This window comes from Neophocaena asiaeorientalis, unplaced genomic scaffold (assembly GCF_003031525.2).
Source record: "Neophocaena asiaeorientalis asiaeorientalis breed wild unplaced genomic scaffold, Neophocaena_asiaeorientalis_V1.1 scaffold256, whole genome shotgun sequence".
NCBI classification, from domain to species: Eukaryota; Metazoa; Chordata; class Mammalia; order Artiodactyla; family Phocoenidae; genus Neophocaena; species Neophocaena asiaeorientalis.
Window position 1 is genome coordinate 7,148,598 of NW_020185324.1, and position 14,559 is coordinate 7,163,156.

The window sequence follows — 14,559 nt, forward strand, 5'->3', positions numbered from 1 at the left end:
ACCAGAGAAAGCCCTTGCATAGAAACGAAGACCCAACACAGCCATGAATAAATAAATAAATTAAATAAATTTAAAAAAAAAAATATATATATATAAATCACATAGATACTCTGAATCTAACCTGTTACGTTATGTTGAGCCTAGTAGAAAATTTCTTGAGACAAAATCCAGTTTGCCACCTCTGTTTTTACTGAATCAAAGACTTACGTGCTTCTGCTGTAGAAAACCAGCTTTTTCTTAAGGTTTGTATATAACCCTCTGGGCCTTGGCTAGTTTGTCCGTGACTGACTGCTATTTTTTTTCCAGTTGGCGAAACAAATCTGATTGGAAAACTTATTGATGGAAGATACTTTATAATTAGAGAAATCTTTTGTTTTTTTTTTAAGGCGGGGTGGGTTGCAGCCCCCACTGGGAGGCCTTCATGTTTTAATGACTTCTGCTCACCCAGACATACGCTGACTTGGGGAGAAATTTTTCTAAAGTGTCAGCAGTCCGCCTCAGTGACTGTGCTGCGTTCCTTCCCACTAACTTCAGAAACAGCCCCATTACCTTTTATGGTCTCACAGAATAACCATAGCAATGGTGTATAATTAACTGGTGCTGCTGGTAAACTGGTTTTATTATTGTATTTAAGAGGCTTGCTTTTGCTGTCCTCACACAGTGGCAACACTTTCATAGATGTTTTATTTTCTCCTTTAACTTTAGCACTTATAAAAGGGAAAGATTACTCAGAGGAAGTGCTTTGCCAAGAATGAATGAACCAAAACTGTTTTATGCTAATGGCAGAGGGTGCCCAGCCCATCCACAATCTCTTACTTTTCTTCCTGAGTGAAGCTAGGAGCATCTGGGGGAATCCATGGAGGGAGCCTATCAATCACCCTGGATGACCATCTCATGAACTAGCAGGGAACATGCCCAGCTTTGCACTTGGGTCCATTTTTAGTTTTCAAGCTTCTTTGTAATTGTTCCATTGTTTCTCTCTTCTTCATGATTGACCATGTGCTTTCAAGCCTTAAAAGCTGGACCCTGCCTGTGTCACTACCATGGGAGGGGGCCTCCGTGACACAGTTGGTGTCATCTCAGTAAAAACCAGTTGGGAACACGTTTGAGGGGCAAAATAGGAAATTAGGAAGGAAGAATAGTACTTTAAAGTAAGCTTTACCTGGTGGGAGGAATCAAAATGGTGGAGGAATAGGACTTAGAGCTCACCTCCTCCCACAAATATATCAAAAACACATCTACAAGTGGAACAATTCACACAGAACATCTACTGAACACTGGCAGAAAACCTCAGATTTCTGAAAAGGCAGAAAAACCTCCACGTAAACCAGGCAGGACAAAAGGAAAAAAAAAAAGAGGAATTGAGATGGGACGTGTGCCCCAGGGAGGGAGCGATGAAGGAGGAAAGGTTCCCTCGCCCTGGGAAGTCCCCTCACTGGTGGGAAGATCAGCCTGGATGGAGGGGGAGCTTTGGAGCCACTGAGGAGAGCTCAGCAACCAGTTTGAGGAAGGCAAAACAGAGAGTGACCTACATAGGTGGTTGGTAGTGCTGCCCTGAACTCCCCAGCCTGAGATGCTCATCTGCCAGGGCAGGCAGGGGCTGGGTGCTAAAGCTTGGGCTTTGGAGGTCAGACTCAGGGAGCAGACCAGCGCTGGCTGCACGGAGACAGCCTGAAGAGGCTGGAGTATGGCAACTGAGGATGCCCTCAGAAGAAGCCTGGGTCTGCCAGAGAGGCAAGGTACCATTGTTGGGGGATGCAGAGGAGAGGGGCAGGACTTGCCATAGGAGTTTCTTTCCCTGTGTGCCCTCTCAGGCAACAGGACACCACCTACATGAGTTCTGGGAGCAGGCACGAGCCACCACTGTCATCGTGAGCTCCAGAGGTGGGCATGGGCTGCTGCCGCCACTAAGAGACCCATGAGCAGGTGCCAGTCGCTGGCCCTGCCACCTTGCAGGCACGCAGGCCACTGCTGGGAGACCCACAAGTTGGCGCTGATCACTACCCCAGGGTACCAGGAGTGAGCACGGGTCACCACACCTGCCCACCCCATATCAGGGGATAACAGCCAGCACACACTGAGGAAAGAGCAGGAAGTATCCAAACTAAAAGCAGCCCCTCAATTCCGACAACATGGCAGGGTAGAAGGACTGCAGCTCACTTCCTCCCACGAAAACACCAAAATCACAATTAACTGGTGAACAACCATCGACAAAAAAGACTGGAACCTACCAAAAAAGATATTTTACACCCAAAGACAAAGAGGAAGCCACAATGAGATGGAGTGAGAGTTCTGAGCCTCAAGTCATGCTCCTCAGCCTGAAGGTCTGGCATTGGGAGGAAGAGCCCCCAGGGCATTGAGCTTTGAAGGCCAGTGGGGCTTGAGTGCAGAAGTTCCGCAAGACAGGGGGAAACAGAGATTTCACTCTTAGAGGGCACGCACAACGTGCACTGGAACCCAGCACAAAGCAGTGACTCCACAGGAGCCTGGGCTAGACCTACCTGAGGGTCTTGGAGGGTCTCCTGGAGAGGAAGGTGTTGGCTGTGGCTCACTGTGGGGGCAAGGACTCTGGTGGCAGAGGCCCCAGGGAATACTGATCAGTGTGGGTTCTCTTGGAGGTTGCATTTTTGGCACTAAGGCCTGGCCCCACCCAATAGTCTGCAGGCTCCAGTGCTGGGACGCCTCGGGCCAAACAACCAGCAATGGGGGAACACGGCCTCACCCATCAGCAAACAGGCTGCCTAAACTTGTACTGACCTCACAGCCACCTGTAAACACACCCCTTGACATGGCCCTGTCCACCAGAGGGACAAGACCCAGCTCCACCCACCAGTCCCTCCCACCAGGAACCCTGCACAAGCCCCTGGACCAAGCTCACCCACCAGGAGACAGACACAAGAAGGAAGAAGAATTACAATCATGCAGCCTGCAGAAAGGAGACCACAAACACAGAAAGTTAGACTAAATGAGACAGTTGAGAAATGTGTTCCAGAAGAAGGAACAAGATAAAAACCCAGAAGAGCACCTAAGTAAAGTAGAGATAGGCAAATCTACATGAAAAAGAATGCAGAGTAATGATAGTAACGATGATCCAAGATGTTGGAAAAAGAATGAAGGCACAGACTGAGAAGATACAAGAAATATTTAACAAAAACCTAGAAGATTTAAAGAACAGAGATGAACAATACAATAACCAAAGTGAAAAATATACTAGAAGGAAACAATAGCAGAATAAATGAGGCAGAAGAACTAATAAGTGAGCTGGAAGAAAGAGTAGTGGAAATCACTACAGCAGAACAGAATAAAGAAAGAAAGAATGAAAAGAAAGGAGGACAGTCTCAGAAACCTCTGGGACATTAAATGCACCAACATTCGCATTATAGGGGTCGCAGAAGGAGAAGAGAGAAAGTACCTGATAAAATATTTGAAGAGATAATAGCTGAAAACTTCCCTAATATGAGAAAAGAAACAGTCACCGAAGTCCAAGGAAATGCAGATTTCCATACAGGATAAACCCAAGGAGGAACACACCAAGACATATATTAATCAAACTGACAAAAATTAAAGACAAAGAGAAAATATTAAAAGCAACAAATAAAATACAAGGGAATCCCATAAGGTTATCAGCTGATTTCTCAGCAGAAACTCTGCAGGCCAGAAGGGAGTGGCATGATATATTTAAAGTGATGAAAGGAAAAAACCTATAACCAAGAATACTCTGCCCAGCAAAGCTCTCATTCAGATTCAATGGAGAAATCAAAAGCTTTACAGATAAGCGAAAGCTAAGAGAATTCGGCACCACAACCAGCTTTACGATAAATGCTAAAGGAACTTCTCTAGGCAGAAAAGAAAAGACCACAACTAGAAACAAGAACATTATGAATTGGAAAGCTCACTGGTAAAGGCAAACATACAATAAAGGTAGGAAATCATCCGCACACACACAAATAGGATATCAAAACCAGCAGTCATGAGCAGAGGATAGTACAAATGCAGGATATTGGAAATGCATTTAAAATTAAGAGACCAGCAACTTAAGACAGTCTTGTATATATATAGACTGCTATATCAAAACCTCACGTGATCTGCAAACCAAAACTCTATGATAGACAAAAACACACAAAAAAGAAAAAAGCAATCCAAATACAACACTAAAGATGAATCACATGAGAAGGGAACAAAAGAGGAAGGGAAGAATAAAGACTTGCAAAACCAAATCCCAAACAATTTACAAAATGGCAATAAGAACATATATATCAATAATTACCTTAAATGTAAATGAATTAAATGCTCCAACCAAAAGACATAGACTGGCTGAATGGATACAAAAACAAGACCTGCATATATGCTGTCTATAAGAGCCCACTTCAGATACAGACTGAAAGTGAGGGCATGGAAAAAGATATTCCATGCAAATGGAAATTAAAAGAAACCTGGAGTAGCAATACTCATATCAGACAAAATAAACTTTAAAATAAAGACTGTTACAAGAGAAAAAGAAGGACACTACATAATGATCAAGGGATCAATCCAAAAAGAAGATATAACATTGTAAATATATATGCACTCAACATAGGAGCATGTCAATATTTAAGGCAAATTCTAACAGCCATAAAAGGGGAAATCAACAGTAACACAATAATAGTGGGGAATTTTAACACCCCGCTTACATCAATGGACAGATTATCCAGACAGAAAATCAATAAGGAAACACAGGCCTTAAATGACACATTAGACCATATGAACTTAATTGATATTTATAGGACATTCCACCTGAAAGCAGCAGAATACACATTCTTCTCAAGTGCACATAGAACATTCTCCAGGATGGATCACATGCTGGGTCACAAAGCAAGCCTCAGTAAATTTTAGAAAATTGAAATCATATCAAGCCTCTTTTCTGACCACTAGACTATGAGATTAGAAATCAGTCACATAAAAAAGACTGCAAAAAACACAAACGCGTGGAGCCTAAACAGTATGTTACTAAACAACCAGTGGGTCACTGAAGAAATCAAAGAGGAAATCAAAAAATACCTAGAGACACATGGTAACAAAGAGATGACAATCCAAAACCTATGGGACACAGCAAAAGCGTTCTAAAAGAAGTTTATAGCAATACAGTCTTACCTCAGGAAACAAGAAAAAGCTCAAACCTAACAACAACCTAACCTTACAGCTAAAGCACCTAGAGAAAGAAGGACAAACAAAACCCAAAGTTAGTAGAAGGAAAGAAATCATAAAGATCAGAGCAGAAATAAATGAGATAGAGATGAAGAAAACAACAACAAAAATCAATGAAACTAAAAGCTGGTTCTTTGAGATGATAAAATTGATAAACCTTTAGCCAGACTCATCAAGAAAAAAAGGGAGAGGGCTCAAATCAATAAAATCAGAAATGAAAAAGGAGAAGTTACAACTGACACCACAGAAATATAAAGGCTCATAAGAGACTACTACAAACAACTATATGCCAATAAAATGGACAACCTAGAAGAAATGGACAAGTTTTTAGAAAGGTACAACCTTCCAAGACTGAACCAGGAAAAAATAGAAAATATGAACAGACCAATCACTGAAATTGAAACTGTGATTTTAAGACTTTTACCAAACAGAAGTCCAGGACCAGATGGTTTCACAGATGAACTCTATCAAACATTTAGAGAAGAGTTAACACCTATCCTCCGAAACTATTCCAAAAAAATTGCAGAGGAAGGAAAACTCCCAATCTCATTCTGTGAGGTCACCATCACCCTGATACCAAAACCAAAGATACCGCAAAAAAAGAAAATTACAGGCCAATATCACTGATGAACACAGATGCAAAAATCATGAACAAAATACTAGCCAACCGAATCCAAGATCAAGTGGGATTTATTCCAGCAATGCAAGGATTCTTCAATATTCGCAAATCAATCAGTGTGATACAGCACGTCAACAAACTGAAGAATAAAAACCATATGATCATTTCAATAGATACAGGAAAAGCTTTCAGCAAAATTCAACATCCATTTATGATAAAAAAATCTCCATAAAGTGGGCATAGAGGAAACCTCCCTCAACATAATAAAGGCCATTATGACAAACCCACAGCTAGCATCATTCTCAACAGTGAAAAGCTGAAAGCATGTCCTCTAAGATCAGGAACAAGGCAAGGATATCCACTCTCACCACTTTTATTCAGTATAGTTTTGGAAGTCCTAGCAGGGCCATCAGAGAAGAAAAAGAAATAAAAGGAATCCAAATTGGAAAAGAAGTAAAACTGTCACAGTTTGCAGATGACATGATACTATACATAGAGAATCCTAAAGACGCTGCCAAAAAACTACTAGAGCTCATCAATGAATTTGGAAAAGTGGCAGAATCCAAAATTAATACACAGAAATCTCTTGCATTCCTATACAGTAACAACAAAATATCTGAAAGAGAAATTAAGGAAACAATCCCATTTACCATCACATCAAAAAAGAATAAAATACCTAGGAATAAACCTACCTAAGGAGGCAAAAGACCTGTACTCTGAAAACTATTAGGATGTTGATGAAAGAAACTGAAGATGACACAAACAGATGGAAAGATATATTGATACAATGTTCTTAGATTGGAAGAATCAATATTGTCAAAATGACTATACTACCCACAGCAATCTACAGATTCAATGCAATCCCTATGAAATTACCAAGGGGATATTTCACAAAATTAGAATAAAAAAGTTTACAATTTGTATGAAAACACAAAAGACCCCAAATAGCCAAAGCAATCCTGAGGAAGAAAAAGAGCTGGAGGAATCAGGCTCCCTGACTTCAGACTATACTACAAAGCTACAGTCATCAAAAGAGTATGGTACTGGCACAAAAACAGAAACATAGATCAATGGAACAGGATAGAAAGTCCACAGATAAACCCACACACCTATGGTCACCTAGTCTGTGACAAAGGTGGCAAGAATATACAACGGAGGAAAGACAGTCTCTTCAGTAAGTGGTGCTGAAAAACTGGACAGCTACGTGTAAAAGAATGAAATTAGAATATTCTCTAACACCATACACAAAAATAAACTCAAAATGTATTAAAGATCTAAATGTAAGGCCAGATACTATAAAACTCTTAGAGGAAAACATAAAGAGAATACTCTTTGACACAAATCGCACCAAGATCTTTTTTAATCCACCTCCTAGAGTAATGACAATAAAAACAAAGTAAACAAATGGGACCTAATTAAACTTAAAAGCTTTGCACAGCAAATGAAATCATAAAAAAAAAAATGAAAAGACAGCCCACAGGATGGGAGAAAATATTTGCAAACGAATCAACAGACAAAGGATTAATCTCCAAAATATATAAACAGCTCATGCAGCTCAATATTAAAAAAACAAACAACCCAATCCAAAAATGGGCAGAAGACCTAAATAGATGTTTCTCCAAAGAAGACATATAGATGGCCAAGAGGCATATGAAAAGCTGCTGAACATCACTAATTATTAGAGAAATGCAAATCAAAATACCAGGAGGTATCACCTCACACCAGTTAGAATGGCCATCATTAAAAAGTCTCCAGGGCTTCGCTGGTGGCGCAGTGGTTGAGAGTCCACCTGCTGATGCAGGGGACACGGGTTCGTGCCCCGGTCTGGGAAGATTCCACATGCCATGGAGCGGCTGGGCCCGTGAGCCATGGCTGCTGAGGCTGTGTGTCCGGAGCCTGTGCTCCACAACGGGAGAGGCCACAGCAGTGAGAGGCCCGCATACAGCAAAAAAAAAAAAGTCTCCAAACAACAAATGCTGGAGAGGGTGTGGAGGAAAGGGAACCCTCTTGCACTGTTAGTGGGAATGTAAATTGATACAGCCACTATGGAATACAGTATGGAGGATCTTTAAAAAACTAAAAATAGAACTACCATATGATCCAGTAATCCCACTCCTGGGCACATATCTGGAGAAAACCATAATTCAAAAAGATACACGCACCCAGATGTTCATTGCAGCACTATTTACAATAGCCAAGACATGGAAGCAACCTAAATGTCCTTCAACAGAGGAATGGATAAGGAAGATGTGGTGTATACACACACACAATGGAATGTTACTCAGCCATAAGAAGAATGAAATAATGCCATTTGCAGCAACATGGATGGACCTAGAGATTATCGTACTAAGTGAACTAAGTCAGAGAGAAGACAAATATCATATGATATCACTTATATGTGGAATCTAAAAAAAAATTGTGCAAGTGAACTTACTTACAAAACAAACAGACTCACAGACTTTGAAAACAAAAGTATGGTTACCAAATGGGAAATGGGGGGTGGAAGGATAAATTAGGAGTTTGGGATTAACATATACACATTACTATATATAAAATAGATAACAAGGACCTACTGTGTATAGCACAGGGAACTCTACTCAATATTCTGTAATAACCTATATGGGAAAAGTATCTGAAAAAGAATGAATATATGTATACGTATAACTGAATCAGCTGTACGCATGAAACTAACGCAGCATTGTAAATCAGCTACACTCCAATATAAAATAAAAGTTAAATTTAAAAAAAAGTGAGCTTTACGTAAGCATAACAGAAAAAGCCCACATTCCTTTGCCTAGCTATCACTTACTGAGCAGTGACTGTGTCAGGGCACATTCCTTGCTGTTGGGAACATGTATAAAATTCAGTTCATAGTCCCTAATATCCTCACCGTGAAGGGGTTCAAGGCACCCCCTATGGGGAGACACTTACCTACCCCATATCTCTGCCACTGCCCTCATTCTACTACACTGACATGTAGAGTGTTACAGGAACCCAAAAGAAGGAACCTCACGTTTGTCAGTGGCAGAGAGGATAGAATATTTTCTATGCAAAGGAAACAATACATCTAATGATGATGGGGCATGAACCAGTAAGGTGTGGCCGGGAATTGCAAATAATTCAGTCTAATCCAAGCAAGGGGTAAGATTATGCCTGATTATGTATGTCCAGCCTAGGAAACGTAGACATCATCTTGAAGGCAGTAGAGCTATTGAAAGACTATCAGCAAGGGTGTCATATAATCAGAGATTTTAGAGAGCTTTCTTCTAGTGGTTCTGTGAAAAATAGACTGGGGTGCAGCATTTGTTACAGTGGTTTAGGACAGGAAGTGTGAGGGCCATGGGGTCAGTAGGGTTAAAGAAGAAAGGATGGAGGGCTTCAAGGTACATGTAGGAGGGGTCCTGGACAGGGGAGGGACAAGGGGGAGTTTATAACTTTCAGGTTTCTGATCAGTGTAGCTAGAATTGATGGGGATGGTGCTGCTGTTCATTGAATACAGCAAGGACAGAGATGGAGAAGGAAGAATTTGAGTTCACTTTAGGTTGGACTAGTTATACTAGTGCCTCCAGTATAAACACTTTGAGATGCCTGCTGGGTTGTTGGACATGTTTGCAGGCCTGAGCACAGGTGGAGGTCTGAACTGGGGCGAGAGATGTGAGCATCTTTGTGGTTGATGTTGAAATTGAAGTTGTGAGGGTGGGCAGGCCCAGGGAGCATATGTGGCAAGGAAAAGGCCACACACAAAGCCTCAGGGGCATCAGAGTTGAGCAAATAGTTAAGAAAGGGGAGCCGCTGAGACATCCACGGTGAGCAGCCAGAGGAGGAGGAGGGCTTACAGAATGACAGAGAGCTTCATGCAAGAGTTAGGTGACAGGGTAGTCACATAAATTTAGGGGAGAGAAGTGTCCTAGGAACTAGGACTTGAGCAAGGACAGTTTCAGGGAAGTGGTGGGGACAGAGGCCCAGAGGTAAATAGGAATAGGGATGAATTAGAGATGACTGTGGACAATTTTGTCACATACCTGGTTGGGCAGGAGCCAAGACGGGGCATGAAGAGTGAGGGAGATTTAAATGAGAAGACTTTAGTCCTGCTCGTGTTGGGGAAGGTCCCTGGGGGTTGGAGATCCTGAAGAAAACTGAGCTAAATGGAAGCAGGTGGGGGGGCTCCAAGGCCCCTGCGTGGGGCCTCCTCCCTGGGCCTCAGCACCCTCCCCACTGCTGACTGAGTCAGATCTTTGTCCGTTCTTTTGCTGTCAAGTGCCTGCCTTTCTGCAGTGTAACACTGGCTGTTCTTAGTCCACAGCCTCTGATATGCGATTTGAAGACACATTTTATGGAACGGACATAATCCAAGGGGAGAAAAAGAGACAGAGAGTGCTGAGCTCCAGGTTTAAGAACGAATATGTGGATGACCCCGTCTACCGCACGTTTTTGAAGAGCTCTTTCCAGAAGAAGTGTCAGAAGAGGCAATAGTCTACCTACACTGCTGCAGGCAACAGAATGACTTGCGCCAGAAGAGGAACGATGAAGGGACAGCCTGGGGCTGTGCCATGTGTTTTGCTGGGGTAGGTGACGGGCTGTGTCTCTGACAGTGGAAAATCAGGCTTCCCAGAGTTTGGTCACCAAAACCACGAAATACACATTATTAATCGGATACCACAATCTGAAGTTGTCTCCTAGTCTTGCATTTACTTCTGAGCAGTTGTCTCCTATGATCCCAAAGAATTTTTCTAAGTAGAAGGGAATAATAATGAATCACCCATCGAAAAAAGCCACTGCCAGAGGAGGTGGATCCCCATGTGTGGCTTACTTAGTCCCTATTCAGGAACCACATGGAGACTTCTCTCCTCAACCCTATTAGCAGGTGGGAGCCTCGATTCCCAGGTGGGAGGGTGATAATTTATATATTTTCCACAGTCAGGGAAGGACTCTCACTTATTTGTTTTAAATGGCAGTTTTTATAAAACATTTTTAAAACACAAATGGCATGGATGGTAATGAGATTTACCCATATGCTACCTGCATTTCCCTTGTACAGAAATTTTACATTTTTTTATATCCGTTTTACTTTTGATTGTGTCTGATGAGAACTGAGTTGTTGGCCTTTGTGAAGTTTTTGGCTCTTGAGAAAGAATTCTTATGAATTGTATGGGAATTTTATATATTTAAAGAGGGAGATCTGGGGCTGTTATTTTTAAATACTTTTTTTCCATAATACATATTCTGAGTAGATATTTATAAAATATATGTTTCTTTCATTATGTGTTTGTAAGATTAGAGTTTAAAATAAATATGCTTTGATGCATAGTTTTGAAGTAATATGATTTTTCCTTTTTGAAACAGCTTGGAAATGTACTAGTGTTTAAAAATAAAGATTTCCATTTTCTCCAATCCTGTCTTCTAACTTGCTTATTTGTCTAGGTTTAAACCTATAGAAAATAAGTTTTTTGGGAGAGCTGGCTCTGTGGACATTCAGGGGCCCAGGTTTGTCAGAACTTCTTCTCTCACTGTTTACATAACTGTGGACACACTGTGAGACATTGATGGCTATACCACTGGGGACAAAGCTCCTCTACCTGCCCACAGTGCCTGATGAAGTGTTTTCCTCAGCTCCATCTTTAGGCCTGGAAGAAATCTGAGCCTCTGGAGTCTGGAGCTCTTTTCATCCCAGGTTTCTTGGTCCTCAGCTTCATTAGAAGGGGCTGTACGGATCCTCCAATCCCTCCCATCACTTTATAGATGAGCAATGGAGGAGAGGAAGGAAGAGGGCTTGCCCAAGGTCACACAGTAATGCTTCAGTTAACTATGGCCACAGTTATGCTGCGTAACAAACAACTGCAAAATCTGTGTCCTGTGATGAGAAGCACTTCTTTTGCTCATGAGTCTGCAGGTTGGCTGATCTAGGCTGGGCTTGGCTAGGCAGCTGTGCTGACCTCGGCCTGGGCCAGCTCACACGTCTGCTCCATGTGTCCCCATCAGCCCACTGGACTCAGTGGGCTAGCCCAGGTATGTTCTCAGGTCACTGGCAGAGGCAGAGAGGCCAGCCAAGTAAGCAAATTTTAGATCTGTTTGTGATGTTGGTTAACATCCTGTGGACCAAAGCCCAGAGCTAGGCATTAGAGGGCATTTCAGAGTTTTATGGCAAAACGTGTGGATGTATCATGTTACTGGGTAGAGAGTGAAGATGAAACAGTAGTGACAGAGCCACAGTTAGAACTTGGTTTTGCAGACTGCTAGCTGGCTGAGTGCTCATTTTCCAGAGTGCCTCATGGCTGAACTCTGAGCTGGGGAAGAGCCCATCAGCCACATTTTTACAAGGACTAAGCACTCCACATTTTCTGCCAGTATAGTCATATATTTTATCAAGTAATCAAGCTTGCCTTTTCTATCTCCACATTTTGAGTGGAACTGACCTGCTGTCTCCACAATATGCCAGGAAAGTAGGCCTGTGTAAGGCATTAAGAGAAATTAATCTAAATAGGATCATTTGTTTTGTACAAGTTTGCCTGTCAGCAAGATTTCTGATTGGCTGCCACAGGGAGAAAATGTGCAGAGTCCTATGTGATTTCAAATACAGCTGTTTTTTATGGTCTCACTTAACTAATGTTCCTATAATCAAGTACAGCTGTATACGGCCTAAGCAAAATAGTGCTGGCCACAAGTGCACTCTGGCTCTTGAGAAAGATACCTCTGTTTCACTGCATTCTGCATAAAGTCATTATTAGCTCTACGACCTGACAGACCAGTAAAGCTGTTTCACTTTACCGTGTGACAGCTCAATTGTAATTTTAATTTCTTTGCGTTAAACTAACTATATTTATAGTGTGTATGTGTAGCGTGAAATCAAGTGAAGTCCTTCTAGTATTAAAAAAAGAATTTCTGGCTGGACAGTTATTATGTAATTCTAATTACAAGCCCTTTTTCTGGAGGTTACAGGATTAGTGAAACTGCCTGGCATATTTCACAACATTTTAGTTCCTTTATATGTGTTTGAAATGAGAACAATGTGATTCTTGTCAGTTTACTTTTATTAAGGTACTTTTGTTTAGTTCATCTGAAGAGAAACTGAGAAGAAGCATCCACTAAAATATCACATGGCTTCACAGAATATATTACAAATTGCTACTGGGTAATGGTATATGAAAACGTGAAGACTCAGAATACAAAAACAAGTAGGAGTTAATGGGTCTGCCACTTCTCCATGTACCCATCCAATGTGAAGCAAGGCTGAAACGTGATTTTTACTGTAAATGACCTGGAGGTCTTACAAGTAATCACATTAGAGGAGTATATGCTGCAAGATAACACTATTTTTATTTTTGCCTTTAAATAAAAAGGATCTGAAATGAAACAATCCTCATTTTAGATATTAATCAGCCCCATAAACTTGAAGCTAACTAGAAATCCTGAGACATTCTCATTACGTGCAGTAACTGGTTGGTTGCAATACTTGACTGTACCACAAACTGCTTCTGAGGACTCAGATGTGCAGTCATCGGAACTCTCGCACAACATGTTGTTGAGACATACAACACTCACGGACCTCTCTGAGGAGCCTGTCCTCTCCAGCAAGTGCGCTGGAGACTCAGAAACCCCATGCTCCATCCTCAGAAGGTGCAAGTCCCCTTGAAGAAATGGAACTTCATCAGTGATATTAATGAGGTACTGAGAATCTATTGTGTACACAGAGCCTGGTAGACTCCTTAGTGGCATTTGTCTTACTTAATCTCCCCCAAGAAATTAGCAAAGGAAATATTCTCCTCTTTCATGGAGGGTAACGAAGGTTCAGAGAGGTTAAGTAACTTTTGAATCACTCAACCTTCTCGATGCATGAAGAAAAGTGACGATTCTAAACTTCTTTTTAGAATCAAAAGACCCAATCAAAAGACACTGGGTAGATGACTGAAGCTCAAAAGACAAGTTAGCACTGTCAGGTCAGCACAGGTTAGAGGTATAAATATGGAAAGTATCATCTTTATTTTGTTTAAAAATACATGAAATTCACCTTCTGGCAAAGGCAAAACTATAGGGACAGAAAAGAGATCAGTGGTTGCCAAGGACTGGAGGTGAAGGAGGAAATTGACAACAGAGGGTCAGCATGAAGGAACTTTTCTGGGGTGATGGAAATATTCTTTATCTTGACTGTGGTGGTGCTAACAGGACTCTATGTCAAAATTCAAAGAACTGAACACAAAACAGGTGGATTTTACTATGTGTAAGTATCATCTCAGTAAACCTGCCTTAAATAAATAAATAAAATCAAGTGGAATGATGGTCAGGTAACTCAGGGAGAGAATATGTTGTGTGAGAGGAGGACAAGAAGTGAGAAGAAATCAGAACCCTGGAAAACAGCTACACACAGTTGAGTAGGAAAAGAGGGGCCTGTGAATGAGCACTGAAAGGGGCCAAGAAATGGGAAACCAGGATGCTGTGATGTCATGGACTTCAAGGGAAGAGAGTATTCCAAAAAGGAGGAGAAGTCAACACAGAGAAAATGCTGCAGAGTCCCAGATCATGTAATTGTTCATTAGGAGGCCACTGGTGTCCTTAATGAGCGCATTTCACATGGCTTCGGATGAGAAACCTATTAATATTCAAATTGGTGAGGAGAGATCAAGATGGGAGGATAGAAGGACATGGAGCTCACCTCTTCCCACAGATACATCAAAAATACATCTACATGGGGAACAATTCTCACAGAATACCCACTGAACTCTGGCAGAAGATTTCATACAACCAAAGCTGCAAGGAAGATC

At 41.6% G+C, this 14,559-nt stretch overlaps 1 protein-coding gene across 2 annotated transcripts in view; it reads left to right on the forward strand.

Annotated features, from left to right (window-relative positions):
• Nucleotides 1-11,110, forward strand: part of KDM4C (lysine demethylase 4C) — a 400,986-nt gene extending 389,876 nt beyond the window's left edge. For both annotated transcript variants that reach the window (XM_024734252.1, XM_024734253.1), the window contains exon 22: nucleotides 10,100-11,110. In XM_024734252.1, the coding sequence (XP_024590020.1) occupies nucleotides 10,100-10,276 (177 nt within the window). In that variant the 3' untranslated portion in view covers nucleotides 10,277-11,110. The remainder of the gene's footprint in view (nucleotides 1-10,099) is intronic.
• Nucleotides 11,111-14,559: the final 3,449 nt, after the last annotated feature.